At 35.9% G+C, this 20497-nt stretch overlaps 5 protein-coding genes across 10 annotated transcripts in view; 2 read left to right on the top strand and 3 right to left on the bottom strand.

Annotated features, from left to right (window-relative positions):
- Positions 1–456: 456 nt before the first annotated feature.
- LOC132098785 (transmembrane protein 243-like) lies at positions 457–4808 on the bottom strand. Its single transcript, XM_059504966.1, has 6 exons — positions 4722–4808; positions 4122–4222; positions 3242–3479; positions 1324–1374; positions 1132–1236; positions 457–983 (listed from the first exon to the last, which is right to left on the bottom strand). The coding sequence occupies exons 3-6, from the start codon at positions 3317–3319 to the stop codon at positions 840–842; spliced, it is 378 nt and encodes a 125-aa protein (XP_059360949.1). The 5' UTR covers positions 3320–3479; positions 4122–4222; positions 4722–4808; the 3' UTR covers positions 457–839.
- A 131-nt stretch (positions 4809–4939) lies between these two features.
- LOC132098786 (meiosis expressed gene 1 protein homolog) lies at positions 4940–7737 on the bottom strand. 2 transcript variants are annotated; one of them, XM_059504967.1, is made up of 3 exons: positions 7582–7737; positions 6942–7096; positions 4940–5637 (listed from the first exon to the last, which is right to left on the bottom strand). In XM_059504967.1, the coding sequence occupies exons 2-3, from the start codon at positions 7089–7091 to the stop codon at positions 5509–5511; spliced, it is 279 nt and encodes a 92-aa protein (XP_059360950.1). In that variant the 5' UTR covers positions 7092–7096; positions 7582–7737; the 3' UTR covers positions 4940–5508. The 2 variants fall into 2 exon arrangements, with proteins under 2 accessions (XP_059360950.1, XP_059360951.1); XM_059504968.1 differs by lacking the exon at positions 7582–7737 and adding an exon at positions 7440–7557.
- A 2616-nt stretch (positions 7738–10353) lies between these two features.
- On the bottom strand, positions 10354–14739 carry LOC132098346 (heat shock 70 kDa protein 14-like). The gene is made up of 14 exons (XM_059504484.1): positions 14611–14739; positions 14376–14456; positions 13798–13880; positions 13575–13623; positions 13361–13466; positions 13193–13283; positions 12948–13052; positions 12700–12861; positions 12394–12549; positions 11967–12069; positions 11531–11746; positions 11297–11446; positions 11112–11179; positions 10354–10478 (listed from the first exon to the last, which is right to left on the bottom strand). The coding sequence occupies exons 1-14, from the start codon at positions 14665–14667 to the stop codon at positions 10391–10393; spliced, it is 1515 nt and encodes a 504-aa protein (XP_059360467.1). The 5' UTR covers positions 14668–14739; the 3' UTR covers positions 10354–10390.
- Positions 14740–14896: 157 nt separating this feature from the next.
- Positions 14897–16713, top strand: LOC132098345 (cerebral dopamine neurotrophic factor-like). The gene is made up of 4 exons (XM_059504483.1): positions 14897–14984; positions 16001–16128; positions 16270–16411; positions 16523–16713. The coding sequence occupies exons 1-4, from the start codon at positions 14897–14899 to the stop codon at positions 16711–16713; spliced, it is 549 nt and encodes a 182-aa protein (XP_059360466.1).
- Positions 16714–18416: 1703 nt separating this feature from the next.
- The window catches only part of LOC132098782 (SH3 and multiple ankyrin repeat domains protein 3-like), a 30427-nt gene continuing 28346 nt past the window's right edge, over positions 18417–20497 (top strand). For 2 of the 5 annotated variants that reach the window (XM_059504959.1, XM_059504956.1), the window contains exon 1: positions 18419–19445. The gene's annotated coding sequence lies outside the window, so the exon portion shown is untranslated. Of the gene's footprint in view, positions 19446–20497 lie in introns of all 5 variants that reach the window. The other 3 variants (XM_059504961.1, XM_059504958.1, XM_059504960.1) reach the window with 3 other exon arrangements.

Here is a 20497-nt window from a genome sequence, read left to right as displayed (position 1 = left end):
AATTGGACTTTTGTAGCTCAGAGAATAATGAACAGGGAAGAGGAAATAAATGTTGTAGGTTCAATCTTAAATTCTGAACATCTGACTTGTACCCAGACTTAATTACAGTGTTGCATGTCCAAACTCAACTGCGCCATCTAGTGGTCACACAAGCCCTGGTCAAATCAATGTGAACCAACAAAGTTCCCCAGGTTTTTTTGGTGTAACTTAAGTAAAACCTTTCCATGCTTCCCAATTTTCTACTAAAAATAATGCACAACAGCTGTATACACAATGCATATTCATTTTTTAAAAAAATCCAAATTACAACAGCTGATAACCAAAACTGTAAGGTTTTCACCATATCAAATAACAGTGTTCAGTAATTTAGACAAATGAACAAAAAGCATATTTTACAATAACTGCTGCATGTCTTTAATCATTTCAAGATTGCATTACTAATAATTTAAATACAAAATAAAGATTTTTCCTAATTAGGAATGTACCATAGGTGTGTCATGTACAAATATAAAAGCATTATGCATTACGTTGCCATGGCTTATTTCAAAATCTCAGAGTCTTGTCATTACATTTGCATATAGGTTAAGCTGTGTACAGCATTCAGTGTGCAAAGCGTGTACATGGACATCATCCCAGAGTGCTACTGATCACTAAGATATTTGCATCTATAATATGTTTAGTCCACTAACATGGCTCACAAAGGCAGACTGGCCCTGCCCACACAAATGGGGCTGGTAGGAAAAATGAATTCTCCTGATTCAAGAACTCAAGTGGGGTTCCAAAGCACCTGCATAATGATGAACATTCCGCTGATTGGGACGGCTCCCATGGAAACAGTATTATAAGGCATTGCTCTGTTTATCACGTCCCACGTCATGAAAATACAAGTTGGCACAAATACACAGCAGAACGATGGAACAGAGCATGTAGTAGATCAAGTTGCGAAACTTGGGCTCCAGATCTCCTTGCCTGTACCAGTGTATCTGAGAGAGAGAGAGAGAGAAAGCGATGGATGTGATTTCATTTATTTCGATTAGGAATTGCATTTGACACCATTTATTTCTCTTTGGCACCATTTAGACAATTAAATGTAATGCCTTTTAGATTACATTATATTAAGTTCTTACTCACCAGAACCAACACTGACCCACAGACTAGCATGATACAGATGGCAAAGAAAATATTCAGTGGCTTGGGAGGAAGAGAAGGGAAGACGAACGAGCTAATGATGGTCACCTGAAAGAGGTAGCAAAATTTCAGAGTTAATAATGACTATATGATTAACAGACATATAATGAGGTCTTTATGAGTAGTTAAACTTACCAGAACGAGTAAAGACGCAAGTCCACCGATCACTAGATTGATGAATCTATCCTAAACACGTTCAACAAAAATATATTCATATAGCTGATGGAATAGTCACATTATAAATTGTAATTTGTAATGCCATTGTAATTTAAAGGAACAGTTTACCCAAAATATGTTAAATACAAAAATAAGAGTCTATAAGAGACTGTAATCCATAATAACGCTTCCTCCAGTGGAAAAAGTCCATCTTCTGTTGTCCTCTCACATCAAAGTCCTCCGAATATTTGTTTCAGACAAGACAGTTTTTTACTGGAGAAAGCAACATTACGGACAGAGGTATTTTAACAGGAATAAACAGTTTGAAGTTAAAATGCCTTAATGATGATGTTTTTTGCAAATAAGCAGCTTTTCACATGACGTTAACTGATGGAATGGAGTCGTATTGATTACTTGTGTATCATCGTGAAGACGGTGCTCATAGAGCGCGGGAGTATTGAACGGAGATATTTTTGCCATTTTATAGGCCTTGAATGGTTAAAAGCACACACTTGTATGTGTCAAAATAGTCGTCTTTTTAAATATCCACATAAACACAGCCATCTAGGTCTTAAGAGAAAGCAAACAGCTGAGAAAAAACACAAAACAGTATATTGGAAACGGGCAGCTCTTAAAGTGACAGCAGTCTAATATTCCTGCTGTCTGTTATTCATGTTAATCAAACAACAGAAGAGAGAAAATCTCTCACTGCTCTTGACTAAATCACTTGTCACTAATAAAAAGAAATATATGCAATTTACATATGCAGTGTTTTTATACATTTTATCACTTTGTACAATGTGTGTAGCATTTCTTATTTATTTGCTCTACAGTAGTTTTTTTGTCCTATTGCTTGTAATAAGTTTAATATTTTTATCTAATCGCTGACTGTTTACTTGTCTTCAGTGAGCTTGAGTTTTTTTTTTTTTTTTGCTAGTATTAGTTTGTTTTGATATTTAAACTGGTGACAAGAATGAAAATTTTCTATGGTATCAAAAATTTTGATATCATAAAGATTATATTTAACCTCTTAACTGTCACTCACGTTTTTGAAGATAGACTTGATCTATCTGTGCATGATACAAACCTAAATTTTTATAATTCATGACTGAAAACATTTTGTAACATGATTTTGATGTGCCATTTAAATGGTAATGCAATGTCTGATTTTAAAATGGGTTTTAAAGGATGAATTTTGAGATTTTATGTTTTCAAGTGATATATAACTTCTGATGATTTCTAAAATGTGATAGAGAAAAAGGCAACGAGGAAGTCTTTTTTTTAAACAAAGGTCAAAACTAATTTTGTAATGTAGATTTCTTTGGGTGCACTCTTGTCATAAATTAATCTATTACTTTTCCTACATAATTTTTAACAAAAAATATTGGTAAAATATATATTTGGGAGTCTTAGACCTTTCCAACAATATATAGTTTGTCAAGATTAGATTAGATTTGATTATAATATAGTATAGTCAACGTAGGCGTCCCGTATACGGGACGGGGTGACAGTTAAAAGGTTAAAGCAAAAATAACTATATCTTGATAAATATCGTTACTGTGAAATAAAATTACTCATACCATGACAAAGCTTTGGTGATTTCACCCACCACTTGCTGAGGGCGAGTACATTTTCTGAAAATTTTCATTTGGTGAACTATTCCTGAACTATTATAAGTCACATTTAACTTTATTTTAAAAACACAATAACCTTTCTTTATATTGTTCTGTGCAATCTAAGCAAACACGACAATGCATTCTCAACCTATTTTACTTCCACAATGTGACATTTTTTTTCCCAAGCAAAACTGATATTCAAGAATAAAAACATGGTCTGGAATTGTGTGTTTATATATAACAATATAATAATACTCATAAAAAAATAACAGGTGTGTCACCCTGGCCGACGTCTCCCCGAACAGAGGCCTGTTGTCCATGCCGCTGGTGCCATAGGTGCGTGTAGTGAAGTCATCCATGGCCAGAGCAGTGCACACACCCTTAACTGATATCTTCTACCAGCAGTACCCCCTGTGGAGCGGAGGATAGCAGTGCATGTCCGCTGCTGTCTTGTCTGGGTTTGCTTCTCACGGCAAGAGATTCAGAAGCAGAGCATAGTCATGGTTTGGTTACCTAGACCTTTTAAACATTAAAACATTCATTTAGTTCACTCATAATTTCATGGCTGGCCAAAGTGTGTGATATGAGCTAACAAACCCCAGAGCCCCAGCACAAACTTTGCTCCTTTTCACATGAATCCAAAGACTTTATTACAATGGAACTTCACAGTAACACAAGCCTGCCTTTCTAATAAACAGCCCAAGGGGCTCGTGTTGATTCAGGTGGCCTGGATCATGAAACCATAAGAACAGCCTTAAAAATGTGTGATCGGTCATGTGAGAGCTTGAGCTTGATGCCAGCACAGAAGAAAACAGGGCTCTGCTCTGTTTATTTGGTTTGTGGCTGGTGCAGAACCCTGTTAGTGATCATACAGTCACATATGATATAAACATGATATTTAAACAATATTATGTCAATTAATTTGTGTTTATTTGTATATTAGTAATGGTCACTAGAAAATACATCCTTAAAGGGACAGTTCACCTAAAAATGAAACTTCTGTCATTACTTACTCGTTAGATTATGGTTCTTCATTTTTTTTCTGTAAGTCAAATACATTAGAAACAATATGTGCACTAATAATACAATTTTTTTGATAAACTATACCTTTAAAGGGAAAATTCAGTTCTTTTTTTTTGCACACAACCTAAATCACATTACCTTGGGATCTGAGGCAAATCTTCATTATGATAATGGATAGATGTGTCAAAACTTATTCGGTTTGGAAGCCAGTGATCTCCACTCTCCAGACTATTTTTCAGCTCTGTAACCAAATAAAGCAAATGCACCATTAGTGTCTTATGTCAACTGCATTCATTATCTAGTATCGATTGTTCTAGTCTAGTTTCTTCTCAAAAAGGTGGCCTACTTAAAATCGCTATCTTGCAACAAAACCATCGTACATCACTTTCAGATAACCATGTTCATCTGAACACCGACCTTATCAGTCCAGTACATTACTTTATTGTTTTGACTGTAATCGGTGCAGGTGCATGTACTGATTTTTGTTTATATATACACACACACTTACATACTGATCGATAAATACCATCAACTAAACTGTGACTATTTAGTCTGAACATGTATGAAACCTAATCTTTCATCTGAAAAAAATAAAATAAACAGGACCACAATCAGATTGTTGCTGTAGATTAATATTAAGCCATGAGAAAGCTAACAAGCTAATGTGAATGAAAACAAACCGTCTGAACAGCACAGAGAGAATACATTTTTAAGAAACTACTAAAATACTGAACTTACCTGGATATAACACAGGGATTTAATGATCACACGGGGGTGTTTTCCGATCGGAGTATTATCCGCATGACTTCAAACGATCCGTTATCGCTGCATGAAACCGGAAGTGACGTGCTCTTAAAGGGCTATGCGGTTCGTTTTGTTTACTTTTTTTTAGTGAAGGCACAGACATCAAATTGTCAACATTTACTTTATAATCACCACTGAATGTAAATAAAAAGTGACACAAAATGTTGTTCACGTCAAAATCGAACCAAAAATAATTTAATGATATAATAACACTCAATAAAAGGGTACATTTTCTTCATAGACGTTGATTGTTAATAATTACGGTATTTCCCTGAAATTAATATTGATATTCACAAGCTGTTTTGTTTTATTTTTCAATACACCTCATCAGTGTTTGATCACTTTTTCTCAACTCAAAAGTAAAAAAAATATATAATAGTCATACATTGATTTATTATAGTGTCCTGCATAACGAAGGAAAAAGAGCAAACCAATAAAATTGGATAAATGTGTATATAAACCAACTTATGTTTAACTGGTTTCTTTAGTAAAGGCTGTCATTACATGTCATTACATCCAGAAAAGGCTGGCTATTTATAAATATGAAACATCAAATGGTTAATTTACATGAAAAATGTTTATCAGATCATTTTTTTAATTCAGAAATTTTACCCAGGCTAACATTAAGAATACAATGTGATGATGCATTTTTTTAAAGACAGTATTTCAAATCTATAAAAATGTAAAAATAAAAATTAGTGCTGGCTGGGCTGAGGAACTGTCAGTACACATACACCTTCACTTTATGGACCTCTCGATCTTCACACTCTCGCTTTCTGTTGTAGTAGTAGAAAGTGTTATCTCGACGCTGAAGCTTCTTCACAAACCCAGTGTCTGGCCAACGGTCAATCTGAAAGGACAGTATGACAATATTATTCAGGAAACAGGACTGTGTGCAAGCTACACTACCATTCAGAAGTTTGGGATCAGTAAGAATTTTCATGTTTTGTTTTTTTCGCTTTGTTTTTCTAAGAAGTCTCTTATGCTTGTGCAGGCTGCATTTATTTCGACAAAATTACAGAAAACAAATTGTGAAATATTATTGCAATTTAAAATATCTGTTTTCTATTTTAACATACTTTAAAATAAAAAAACATTATGTGATGCAAAGCAGAATTTTCATCAGTCGTTACTCCAGTCTTCAGTGTCACATGATCCTTCAGAAATCAATCTAATATGCTGATTTATTATCAATGGTAGAAATAGTTTTTGCTCCATTTATTTATTTTATTTTTAATTTTTTTTTGGAACCTGTGATACTTTTTTCAAGATTCTTTGATGACTAAAAAGAACCACATTTACTTAAATATAAATCTTTTGTAATAATATAAATTACCATTTAAAGATTTTTGGGTAATCAGATTTTTTTTTTCTTACTGTTTTTGAAAGAAATTAATACTTTTATTCAGCAAAGATGTGTTAAACTGATAAAAAGTGACAGTAAAGACTTATATTGTTTTAGAAAAGATTTATATTTTGAATAAATGCTTTTCTTTTTAATTGTTTATTCATCAAAGAATCCCAATAAATGTATCACAGGTTCAAAAATAAAAAAAAATATTAAGCAGCAAAACATTTCCAACACTGATAATAAATCAGCATTTTAGAATGATTTCTGAAGGATCATGTGACACTGAAGACTGAAATAATGATGCTGAAAACTAAGCGTTGCATCACAGGAACAAATTCTATTGTAAAATATATGAAAACAGAATACCATTATTTTAAATTGCAATATTATTTTACAATAATAAAATTTTTCGCCTATTTTTGACCAAATAAATATAGCTTTGGTGAGCAGAAAGAGACTTAATATAAACAAATAAAATAAAATAAAACGTAAATATCTTACTGAACGCAGACTTTTGAACAACACTGTATATTAAAGTATTTATAAGACATTAAATGACAAAGCAGGAACACTTTCATTAATAAAAACAAATATTCCATAAAGCTTAGTAGATGAGCTTTTAATATATTAATAACATGAAATCCAAATATTCAATATAAATACAGAGAGAAAATGTATATTAGAAAATATACACCATGTACACCATTTCTAAAATTTTTGTGTATAAGAATTGTTTAAGCATAATATAATGAAATAGTAAATAATATTGCATTAACAAAACAAAAATTATCAAAAGGGGATACCTCCACTTGTTTGATTTGTCTGTACTCCAGCTCATCTCTGTAGCCAGCCTGCTGAAATCTGTACAGGTCCTCAATCTCTCCTGTCCACTGCTTTGCTCGGCTCATGGACTTTGGCTTAGCGTTGTTATCCAATAAAACGGCACAGGACATGATTTCTGTGTATGATAACAAATACATCACAGTATTTTCCTTTGAAATAACAATTTCACTTCAAATTCTATTCTTAATCACTCTAACACTAGCTTGCTCTATTCTTTTCTATTCGTGTACTGCGTTTAAGATAACTGGGACTTGTTATAGCATTTATATATCATCGCTCTTTTGCTGTTTTTGATTGCTTCCATTGTCCTCATTTATAATTCGCTGTGAAAAAAAAGTGATTTAGTACTAAATGACTAAATGTAATGTAATGTAATACAAAAGTCAAATCAACTTATAACACAATGCAAAAATGTTACGCACAACAACAACAACAACAACAACAAAGACATTGCTCACCTAATCCAGGATATTCTGGATTTACAAACTTTGACAGCTAAGCATCTAACGTTAATCTAACTCACTCCGATCATGCTTATACTCGGATATCAAATGACAAGTTGTTTATTTGTAAAATAATAACATTTTAATACAAACTTACATTGACGTGTGTGGCTGAATTGTCAACGTGCTCCTTATCTGAACAACAATCCTGCGCATCATTTGTTTCCTAGCAACATAGCGTGAGGAAAACACGGCCAATCGAAAACCAACCCGGAATTCCACAGTTTGGTTGGCCAATCAACGCTATGCCAGGAAACCTGCATAGAAGAAACTACCGAACAGTTCTTGTATATGCATAATTATTTGGAATTTTTTTGTTTTTGTTTGTTTGTTTAGAGTATATCGGCTATTGTGGCTTTTTGCAATGTTATAATGATTGTAATCCAATAAATGTCGCTGTACGATTCAGGCTATCACATTACAGATGTTTATTTCCTACTCACGTGGTTTCATCATGCCAAAGCGATGCCAGAAGTACTGGAGGGAAGACAGATGCGGGGATGTGCTGAGATCTCAGGGGGGTTTGAGTATTTAATCTGCACAAACTCATTGCAGTCAGCATGAGCTCGTTTGCTGGCCGCATGAAGGAGTATCCCAGCATCTTTCTGGACAGATTTGACAGAGAGAATTTGCACGCCAGAGCTTATTTCCTCTCTCATTGCCACAAAGGTGCATATAATGGACATTGCATTGAATCCCGCTTAGGAACTTTCTGTTTTGTTTCTTCAGTTTTATATATATGCTGTTGTTTTTGTTCAATATATCATATGAGAGGGTTAAAAGGACCTTTACTGAAGAGAAAACTGAAGTTCAGGTGAGTGATAGTTTTACATATTCCAACCCATGTGATAAATTAAATATAATTTTCTTATTAAACATTTATTATTTGTTTATAAAAGTTTAACTGTAAAAGTTTATGTAAATTGTTGGCTTTGTCTTCAGTTTCATGTATTATTTATAACCATAATTATTTTAATTTTTTATTTTAGAATTAAATCTATTATGTTTATACTATTTGTATACAATATACAATTTCCCTTATAGAGCCCTGTCCAGCCACACACTCTTCCAATTACATGGACTGCACAGAATCAAATGATGACGATGATGATGCTGAGCAACCTCCTCCACCTTACACAGAAATGCCATGCACAAAACTGACTCAGTCGGACTCGTCCCAATTAAAAACAGCTCAGCCTTGTTGGGAAAGGTTCTTCAAGGTGGAACCAGTGTTGACGGATGAGAGCGAACTGGATAACAGTCAGGACAGCCACATCGAAAACACAGCGTCCCCGTCACACGAGCTGTTTCAGGATGAAGATGAAGATGACAGCAGCTCCATTCACTTGACTTCCTCGCAGTCCACTCTTACATCGGATGCAGGGACAGAGAGCCTTAGTCAAATAGACACTGTTCTCGTCCAAGCGGATGAAAGTAAGGCCATTACTAGTGAGCAGTGTAACTGAGGGACCAATGGTGAGGTGGTGTCAGGTGTGATTGACAGCCGTAACGCCAAACATAAGGAAGAAACCGTGGAGCCGAAATCAGACTCGCAGGTGTCATCAGATTTTGAGCTCCCACCAACACCAGGCTCCACAACCAGAAGACTTTACAAAAAAACTGTACAGGAAGTTGGCAGCAGGTGAGGAAGTGGTCAAAAGACCGATTTAATGATTTCTTGTTTGTTTACTTGAATATACATTTTTGACTTGTTGTATGAAAGCTTACCTCATGACGCATTGTATCTTTATAGATGCTCAATATTTTGAGTTAATAAAAAGTTTTCAAGCAAATACAAATTTAAAAAAAAAAAAAAAAATTTCTTGTTAAATAAAACTATTTAAAATAGTTTTCATTAACTGAAATAAAGTTTAAATAAAAATGTCAATATTAGATATACAGGAAAAAATTGATAAAGACAGACAAAACTGCTAAACAAGAGTTTAGACAAGACTAAAAAAGCTAAATAAAAACTATTATAAATGACAAGCACAGCAAATACAAAAAACAAATGTATGTGAATGGATTTTAAAAATTGAAATCAAGTAATTTCAAAAATCTGACGTGAATGTATCAAGTATATCTAATGAAAATAAACTCACGATTATTGTGTTCTGTGATCTTTATTGCATACTAGTTACAGATGACAAAACTTAAAAACTGATCGTTCTGCACCTGTTCGATGTGACTGCACCTGTTCGATGTGACTGCACCAGATTAGTATCTCTTCAGTCACCTGCACATGCTTCTCTTCAATCTCTACAGCAAATGAAAGTCTCTCCTCTGTCTGAAAAGTTTGTTTATGCTTTAAATGATAGCAGTGAACTTCACAGGCATTGTTAATTCCTTCAATTAGTTAGCCTGTCACAAATATGAATCCTATTGATGAAATGCAGGTACATGAAGGCACATGGAAAGAACAACTACAGTAAACCTGCTGGTCACAGACAACAGGCTTGAAAAATAGTAAAAGATGACTTCTGGCATAAAAAAAAAAAGGAGTACACAATTAAAACTGGATATTAAAGCAATAGTTCACACAAAAATGAAACTTTTTTTTTTTTTACCTCACCCTTTGTAATATTCCAAACCCATGTAATTTTTCCCCAGGCTCCAGATAATACAAATAACTACCGTAATTGATTCCTGCTTTTGTCACCATGACTGGTTGTTGGATGGCAAAAGCTTTAATAATAATTGCACCAAATAAAAATAACAGGTTTGGAACAACTTGAGGGCAATAAAATAACTTGCTTTTCTGGGTGAGCGATTCCTTTAACTGAATAAGAACTTAAACTTGTTTCCTTCAGTTAAGATGAATCTAGAGCACTGGAAAACCTCAAACAGCACGAGATGCAGATATTTAAATTTACTGTATGGAATTCCGCTGATAGTGTGACTCAAGGTTAAGATGCTGCAGCAGCCGTTTGTATGGTAACAGCCTCGGATCTGCCGCTGCTCTGCTCTGTGCATGTAACGTGCAGTGAACCGTCCCTGAAAAGTAAACACACATAAGAAATGCTTCAAATAAGGATGTGAGCTTCATGAAAGAGTTGAGTATGACTGGGTGATATTACTGAATTTACTGTATATAGAACTGTATCATTACACAAGCAACAAAATAACAGCAAAAAGCAATTTTTTTTTTAGAAAATAATAGCCAATGTTTGATATTTAATATACATTATTGTTCAGGTTTGCAGTCTGTAAGATTTTGTAATGCCTTTGAAAGAAGAAGTTTCTAATGCAAACCAATTTTATTTGTATTAGAAATACAATTAAAAACAGTAACATTGGGAAATATTTTTAGAATGTAAAATAATTATCTTCTGTTAATATATTTTAAATTTTAATTAATTTATGTCAAGCAAAGCTACATTTTCAGCAGCCATTACTCCAGTCTTCTGTGTCTCACGAAATCATTCTAATATGCTGCGCAAGAAACTTTTATTATAATCAATATTTTTTTTGGAAAATCTAATCATTTTTTTTCAGGATTATTTAATTAATAGAAAGTTTAAAACAGCATTTATTGAAATCTTTTTTAACATTATAAAGTGTTTTACTGTCACTTTTGATCAATTTAATGCATCCATTCTGAATAAAAGAGTTAATTTATTTCATTACCTCTTCATTGTCAGCACTGTGACAATGTCATGCAGCTCGTCTTTAGGTTCCAAGTCTCTAAGTACAATCTAGAAAAATAAGAGAGTCACATTTCAAGTTAAAAAGTTTTTTTTGCCCGATACAGGCCAAATATCACATTTTAATAATAGGTTTGCACTGAAATGTTCATTAAAAGGGATGCCAACCTGTGCGATTGGTTGATGTGCCTGGTACAGCTCCAGACTCACTGATGACAGACTGCCAGGACCTTGTAGCGTGTGCTGGCGGCGGGCAGGGAGAGGTGTGCCAGATGGAAACAAAACTGTGAAAACCTCCGCTCCAGAGTCATCCACTTCCTGAAAGGCCAAGACACAATCTACCTATTTATCATGTGCTAAAATGCTAAAACTAAACACTATTGTTTGTTTGAAGCTCCCCACCTTAGCAGTGATGTCGCTGGCACAGCAGTCCACGGTGATGGAATCTTCTCCAAGTGCCAGGCTGTCTTTTCCGACCAGGATGCCCGCCTGCACGGCAGCGCCGACCGGAATCACCTCATCCGGTGGAATGGAGTTCAGCAGCTCCACGTCTGGGAACAAATCCCTGATCATCTGTTGCAACTTCGGGATCCGAGCTGAACCTCCGCATAAAACCACCTTAGACAAGAAAGCCTATTTTAAACTCCATTTAAGGTTTTGAGATTCCATTCTCACTATAATTATATGCAAAATTCTAAAATGATCTTATATTTAGCTAGTGAACTATGTATTATGTAATTAAAAGGTTCAGTACTAATCACAAAATGTTTTTTTTTTTTTGCATGAAATCTACAGCTCCCTCTAATGGTCACACATTTGTATTAAAAAGTTGTCCTACCTTGTTGATATCAGAGGTGGACAGGTTAACTTGCTCAAGAAGACCTTTAATTGGCTGAATGCTCTTATTAAAGAGGCTGGAGCATATTAGCTCGAAACGGGCTCTAGGACAGAAGCATATACAGCATAGTGGTTAGAGAGTTTGACTCCTAACCCTAAGGTTGTGGGTTCGAGTCTTGAGCCGGCAATACCATGACTTAGGTGCCCTTGAGCAAGGCACAGAACCCCCAGCTGCTCCCCAGGCGCCGCAGCATAAATGGGTTGCCCACTGCTCTGGGTTTGTGTTCACTGTGTGTGTGTGTGTGTGTGTGTGTGTATGCACTTTGGATGGGTTAAATGCAGAGCAAGAATTCTGAGTATGGGTCACCATACTTGGCTGTATCTCATTTTCACTTCACTTCTAATACTAATTTTGAATATTATCTCACCTTGACACATTGCACTCAAAATCCATGCCGTCGTAGAGTGAGTCCACAAAGCAGTTTGCACTACCCAGGGTGGAGAGCGTGTGCTTGGCCACATCAGCACTATTCATGAGCTTTAACATCGCCCTGGGGTTACCAGTCACATCCAGCTTAAAGGTCCTGGAAACACGCATGAAAAACACAGTGTAAGACTAAAACAGTAATGACATCCATGTAGAGTGGACTCGGTCACGGTGTCACTTTCATAATAATAACAAAGTCCGAGTACACACATAAAAGTTAAATGTGAGGTACAGGATATCTACTGACTTTTTGAACTCTGCAGCGAGGTGCTGTGCGAGCTCATGTGTGAAGCTCTCTCCCCCCGTCCTGTGATCCGTCTGAGTGGCGAGGACCCGGTACATTCCGCTGTTCACCTCCAGGACAGTGACGCTGAGCGACGTGCCTCCGAGTTTATACACTAGCACATGACTGTGGTCCAAAAGAAAAAATGGGAATGAGACGTTTGAGCTGAAAGGAACCATCCATCTGAGATAATGCAAAAAAAATAGTCGTACCTTTTTCCCAATGGTGAGTCCTGCCCGATTCCATAAGCTAGAAGGGCAGCAGAGGGTTCGTGGATCAGTCTCAGCACATCGAACCCGGCATTTTCTGCAGCTTGCCTACAACACAGTACTGATTCTTATAAAACATCTCCCTAGACAAATCTTCTAGTTAGATGACCATGCTACATAATTTGAATTAATTTGTATTCATCTCAAAGAATAAGATGTTTTACGGAAACATCAAGCACATACAGTACCTGAGCGCATTCTTCTGCATCTCCCCGAACTCAAACGGCACTGTTATGACAGCATCTTTCACATCCGAACCCAAGGCTGACTGGGCCGTCTCTGCAGGGAACATTAAATAATCATCCCTAGTTCATGTTAAACGTACCATGACATGAAATTAAGGATTCAAACAATACCTTTCATCTTATGGAAGATCAATTTAGCTACATCTTCAGGCGACAAATACTTGGTTGTTTCTCCCGTGTCGATTTCATACCTGGGCAGGTCACTCTTGTTGACAACCTAGAAATTATGAAAATACACACCCTTTAATCAAGCAGGTGGTTCAGATTGTATGGTTACTGTTGCGTTGTTTTCTGACAATATTCAAGAAGAACAGCATGTACTTACAATGCATTTACTTTCTTCTCTGTGTGCCTGAGCATCTGGGTCATCATAGCTGTCAAACACCAATCATCAAAGAGCAATTCATTTTATATTGTGATTATTATTTATATAAATGTAATATTATTAAGCGATTGCTAATTTGACTGTAAATATTCTTAATAACATTATGCACCATATGCAGTGATTTATCTACAAAATAGTTCAAGCACACAACATGAAAACCTACCATCTGCCCAGGATCTGCTTCACTTTGACAACTGTATTGGTGGCATTTCGTATTCTGCCCTGCTTAGCGGCGATTCCCACTATCTAGAAAAATAATTCAATTAAACAAAACCATTAGACTATCAAATGTCCTGATGGTTTTATATATATATATATATATATTAGTAGGATAAACAAAAAAATATATATAAAAAAACTTGTCAGACTGGTCTGTTGGCAGAATTTAGAGAAGTTTTGGCTTGGGCATGAGCTCATCCATCTAAATCCAATCCCCAGCATTATTATATTATGTTATATAATAAATTTGTCCCATTAGATAAATTATGGGGCAATAGCATCCAAACAACATAATGCATGCACACTGCCATTATGAAAAATTAAGCCCACGTATTCAGTACAATACAGACACAGTATACATACTATCCATTAGACTAGGCATATGTTTTGAAGTTATGAATTTAAGCTTTTATTTTACGGTTGATTCTTAATCTCATATATGATAAAGGCTCTCTGTTTTTGGTGCTGAGGAGAGAGCTTGTCTGCAGTGTGATTCTCTAGATGTCCATCATGGAGAATTACCTGTTCAGTGTCTCTGTAGGCGACCACAGCTGGAGTGACTCTGTCCCCTGCATCATTTGCCACAACATCTGCTCGCCCGTCCTATATATGAAAATAATTACACTTATAATAAACTGGTACGGTCACACCATTAACTACTCACCAACATAAAGGTCTATTCGATATTTTATTTTGTTGCAGACATGTTTGCATTTATTAAACAAAGTTAAATGATTTATACTCATAACCAGTTCACCTTAAATACGGCAACACAGGCACATGTGTATCCAAAGTGCACCCCGATGGCAGCCATGCTTCCGAAGAATTCTACCGGAAGTCGGTGTTCATATGCAAATGAGAAGAGATACTGTTAAATGACGAGCGGCGTTATTAGCCAATCAGAGCGCCACTGCGCTGACGTCGACTTGAACGTCAAGAGAGCAGCGCCTGAATGATTTAGAAACAGCTGAAAGCGGCGCCGGTGGGTGTTGCGTACTGGGTATTGAAGTTCACTTAAGAGCACCTTTTAAGCGCACAGAGTCATGTCTTTAACCAATTCCTTTGCCACCCCGTTACTTTTGCTTTTATATGTTGTTTTATTCTCAGTTACTGATGCAGAAGAATGCGAAGGTGAGGTTGGTCCGCTTGGCTTGCATTGCACATGAGCCACCGAGTTTAAAAATAGTCACCCGAACTATGCTGGGTTATTTTGCACAAGTGCATGAGCGTTTTTACATAGTGAGTATGAGATATATACAGTATTAAATCAATATTTAAGAGGTGAATCCTGGTTTTGGATTACAAACTGAAAACCTTTATTATTGTAATACTAAATATGGCTTGTGTGTTATAATACAATCAGTTTACAACTAGAAAGCATTGCTTATGTTCTGCAGATTCATTACTAGCAGTTATTATACAGGGTTTCTGGTTTTATGAGACTTTATTAATACTTAAGTAATTTAAAGACATTTAAGACTAAGTTAGAAAATATAAAGAATAAATTGAATGGAACAAAACACGTCAATATCGTATCAAAATGTAAAATGTGTTAGCAACGCTTCAATGAAAAAAAACCCCATTTCTAATACTTTTTATTTTACAATAAATAAATAGCTTGAATACAGTGCAAAAACGTGATGCTCTTAAAGATTCTTAGCAAAATTATATCAAATAAGATATCTTGATTCATGAGAAATTATTGCAATTTGCAATTTCCAGTACAAATATCTAAACATCCTTAAATCACTATACACTTGACACTATAAAGTCTTGTTTTCTGAGAAACTGATCAAAATTAATTTTTGATTAAAATAAGAGCAAACAGCTGAAAATATGCTGAGAAAAATTCAACCTAATTCAAAGGGAAAATATGTTTTCATTCCCCACTGACAGATGTTTGTTCATATTTTAAACAAACTCATTATATATTTTTTTATTTTCTCAGAAAAAAAAAACTTTACATATACAGTTTGCATCTAAAGTAAATGTGTCTTGATTTAATGATTTAAAGATTTTATGAATTTAAGACATTTTTAAGATCCACAGAAACCCTGTTATATAACTACCATTATATGAATTCACCCTCCAGTTTAAACCTCTGTTTATTTTGTGTATCTGTTTGTGTGTGTGTATCTGTTTTGCAGTATGTGTGGGGTTTTTGGGCCGGCTTTATAACTCACTGGTGATCAGGCACACAGAATTGTCCCCAGAGCTGGTGGAGGAGAGTCTGATCGGAGCCTGCGCCGAGACTACTGGGAAAGAGAATCGACTTGTAAGAACATAAAAACAAGCACAGTTTGGTTCTTATTCTTCTTGGGTTGCTGGCCCATCTTTAAAAATATATAGAGATGTTATGAAATTTACTGAATAAATGAGGTCTTGTAAATTGTAATTCTCTCCCCTTTCACTTCAGTGTTATTACCTGGGAGCCTCCAGTGATGCTGCAGCCAAAGTGACAGGTGAGGTGATCCGCCCCCTCAGTGCACATGTTCCTGTCCGCAAAATCTGCCAGAGACTTCAGCGCATGGACGGCCAGATCTGCGAGCTCAGATATGGTAGGGCGTATTCACGTACAAGTGTCCTGACACTGCATTAGAGGGTTTAAAAGATTTGGAAATATTTATCTCAAAGGTTTTAAAATGGACATTCTTGTTCTTCTGAAACAGAGCATCCTGTTCTTGACTGGAGCAGGGACGCTTTGTCTAAAATGCGAGTGTTGGAGCTGAAAAGAGTCTTGGCCTCGTGGGGGGAGGAGTGCAGAGTCTGTCTGGAGAAGAGTGAATTTATTAATCTCATCCAGGAGGTGGCCCCCAAACACAGCACAGCGCAGCACAGAATGCATTCGGAAGAGTTCTGAAGGCCTCCTTGTGCAGCTCTGTGCTGGGGACATTCTGTAGTGATGGGAGGGGCTGCACGTGCAGCTGCACTCAGGGACACTTTTAATATGGCTCTGAGACTCCTTACTTATAATGCTTTTCATAATATTAGTTATGAGTAGCCATGTGCAGTATGTGCCCATTTCCCCAGTGTCTCATTCTCCACTGTAAGAATTTTCTCCTGCACACTCAGAATAAATAATTAAGCTTTATTAGTTTCAGTGATTAAAAGGTTGCTTGCAGAGATGCTGGCTGTTTTTTTTTTTGTCCAACCGGTTTGTTTTTGTGTCCAGCTCTAAGACCACTTATCTTCTATTTTGTTCTCCACTTTAAGAGCCTTCTGTGTTTGCAGCTGTGGGTGAATTGCATGAAACCCAATAATTTCTCCAGATAATATATAGAAAATCAAAAGAAAGCAATAAAAAAAATGATACGTATATATATATATATGTGTGTATAGTGAAGTCTGTTAGGACTATTAATTTTCTTGTGCACTGCCATGACATTATGAACATTGCCTTTTTAATTCTCATTGGCATAATGCAATCTAATGAAAAAAAAATCTAATTACTGAAATTAAAAAAATATTTTTTTTTTATTTAAATGGTACAGTATTTATACATCATGTTTGCATTGTTGTACTTCCTTTAATTTATGCTGATTAATACTGAATTAAATCAGAAAATAATTATATTACAGTAAGAATCTGATAAGAATGATCAAGAATAGTGAAAAACGAACAAAAAAAAAACAAAACAAAGCAAAATAAACAGACAGAGAATTGAGGGTGAAACCGTAATTGTAATGAAAATTGTCACAATGAAAAATAAGCTTCATGTCTAAGATTTTTTTTTATTCAATTTCAAATTCATATTCATTAAATTTCATGTACATTTCAAGGAACATCTATTTTAAAATCATTATCTTTAATCACTTTTGAACTTTTTTGCAATATTCTTCCAGCATTACAAAATAAATGAAGTACAAATATTCCATACAATCCCTTATTATGAGGATATAGAAATATCTGAACTTAGTTAGAGGATGTGATTTACTGCCATGAAAATAATAATAATAAAAAACATTCTTAAAAAATAGACTTGATTTGCTTTATCCAAAATATTATTAATTTCTTTGTTTTTGAGGACACCGGACCTACATTACTACATCCAACTCCGTATCAGTCTGTGCGGATTTCATAATAATATGTCACTGCCCTGACCTCTCGTAAGGATCGTATTGTTGTGACTGTCTTGGACGTGGTGACTCTTGTGGACACCCGCACAACCGTGCTGATGTTTACATCTGGCACATTGCCATGGCAATCATGGAACCTTTCATCTGCTGCTTCCAATGCTACAGGATTTTGCTGACAAACTTTTTATGTCATAAAACGGAACCAATCATCCACGAGACCATCGGCGGGTCACTCTCTCTCTCTCTTCTCCTCTCCTCTCTCTCCCCACCCCCAGGCTTTCTCATTCACAATCCCCTTTTTTACCATCCAGTTCTGCTGTTCTCCTGTAATAGCTGTTGAGGGAGATTGAGAAGAGAGAGAGACTGTGAGTGAGATTCAGGCCTTGCCCACGCAAAGAAGTGGGAGACTGAACCTCTCTATACTCTCTCTCTCTCGCGCGCACACACACACACACAGTCAGTGTATCATGCTTGCACTGTGTGGGCTGAGCTGAGCATTCCTGTCATACAGTAACAGTCTCTCTGCCTCCACTCTCTCTCTCTCTCTTTCCCTCTCTCTCCCTTTATTTCTCTCTTTCCCTTTCCCTCTATCTCTCCTCTTTTCTCCCTCTCTTCTCTCTCTAACACACATTCGTTCTAAACACACACATTAACACACTATTACAGTTTCACAGAGCAGAGACAGACCCTCATAGAAGAAGTCGAGATGGTGTGGAATGTGTGCCCTGGTTTTATTAGGTAAGTTTTAATCATTTCCAACATATCCTTGGGCGAATTGTGTGCGTGTTAGGAGGTGTAAATGACTGTTTGTTGGAAGATGAGAGTAATTTGTGTCTTTTCAGGCTCTCTCTGTGTCATGTTTAGACAGCGCACCTCTGCGGATATTTTCATTGGGCATCACTACAGGGATTACAGAACACTTTTTCCTAACAGGCAAAATGTGTGTGTGTGTGTGTGTGTTTGCACGCTGATGTGTGAGTGCGTGTTATGTTCACTATATATAAGTCTTCCTCAGGCAAAACCAAATCTCTGATTTGCATAGAGTTGAATTTTGCAGAACAAACGAACGTCAACCGAGCCGTCTTACCTTCTTTACCTGTCGCTCTCTTACGTCCTAATTTCTGTCGTGACTGAGGCCAATCAATTCAGCCCTAACGCCCACTCATTAAGCCATCACATTCTCTGTATCTTTTCCTTAATTTACTCTCTCTCTTTCTCTCTGCTGTTCTTTCCTTCTCAATCTCCTATCTCTTTAAACATCTGTGTGGTGCTCGGTGCACGAGCGCGCCTTGAGTCTTTTGCACACCCATCAAGAGGATGCTCGGTCCAGATTTATGCTTTGGCCCTTTAAAAGCAGGCAAAGTTTCCTGGTGAACCATTTTTCTGGTTGCCATAGTGATGAGCGAGGACTTGGAGAGGTGCAGTGGTACTGGGATGCAGTGACAGCTCTTAGCATGTGAATTCTCACACTGAGATATGGAGATGCACTGAGGCTCTGAACAGAGACGGTGATGAGGTGAGACACCCACGCGCACACACATCATTATTGCTCACAGCGCTCTTTGGCTGATCATACTGTCTCTGGATCTGTATACCGAGGTGACAAGAGCCCCAAAGCAGGAGGAAACCATGTGGGGTTGAGTAAGGGAGAAAGTGGATTTTTGAGTGTTTGCGAGTGCAATGATGAATGTTGGAGAAACTGAGTGTGTATTAGTCACTCTAGGCAGAAGTTTTAGTAGAATATGAAATAGGGGATTGCTACTTTGAAACTTGGCTTTAGGAGAATATAAGACCACTAAATGACTTGCATATTTAGAATACATTTAAAATAATGCATTTAAAACTTGCATTAATATCTCTAACCTCTCAGAACTGAAGTCTTGGTGTAAAACTTCAATATGGTAGCTATACTTCAAATTTTGTATTCTTGCATAATTATTATGCATGCCACTTCTGACATACCTTCAGTGTTTATAGCTGAGACTGCATGGAATATTTATGCTTTTAATATCTAAAAGTATATTTAAAATTTAAAAGTTTACTCTAAAATAATTTGTCAAAGAACAGTACTGTTTAAATGTGCTGCAAAGGATTATTCAAAATTATTAAAAAAAAACAATATGACGTCCACTAATATCCACAGATTTTGAAAAACTTTAATTAAATATGCAATTTAAACCAATACTTTTATAATGATCTGTCAAATAAGTAAATTTGTGACATTGATCAGGTGACTCTGTACAGATGGTCACATGTTCCTAGACTGAAGCTCAAGATGCTCTGTGGATCATATCAAATCATGCTGGAGAATATAATCATAAAGTTTGACAACAAGCCTGTGTGCTGATAAAACAAAAAAACTTCAAAAAAATTTTTCAAACCAAATGCTAACACATTCTGAAATACTTGCTAAAATAGTTATATTGTTAATGAGTAATTGACAAAAAAAAGACTGAAGAAAAATAAAGAAAGAAAAAAATAAAAAATAGACTTTTTAAATAAATAAAAATGCTAAATTTGTGCTGAATGCTGAAAAACTAATATACATGATATGTCACACTACCCAAA

Source organism: Carassius carassius, chromosome 22 (genome assembly GCF_963082965.1).
Source record: "Carassius carassius chromosome 22, fCarCar2.1, whole genome shotgun sequence".
NCBI lineage: Eukaryota > Metazoa > Chordata > Actinopteri > Cypriniformes > Cyprinidae > Carassius > Carassius carassius.
The sequence above is the reverse complement of the archived record's forward strand: the minus strand, read 5'-3'. Positions and strand labels throughout refer to the sequence as shown.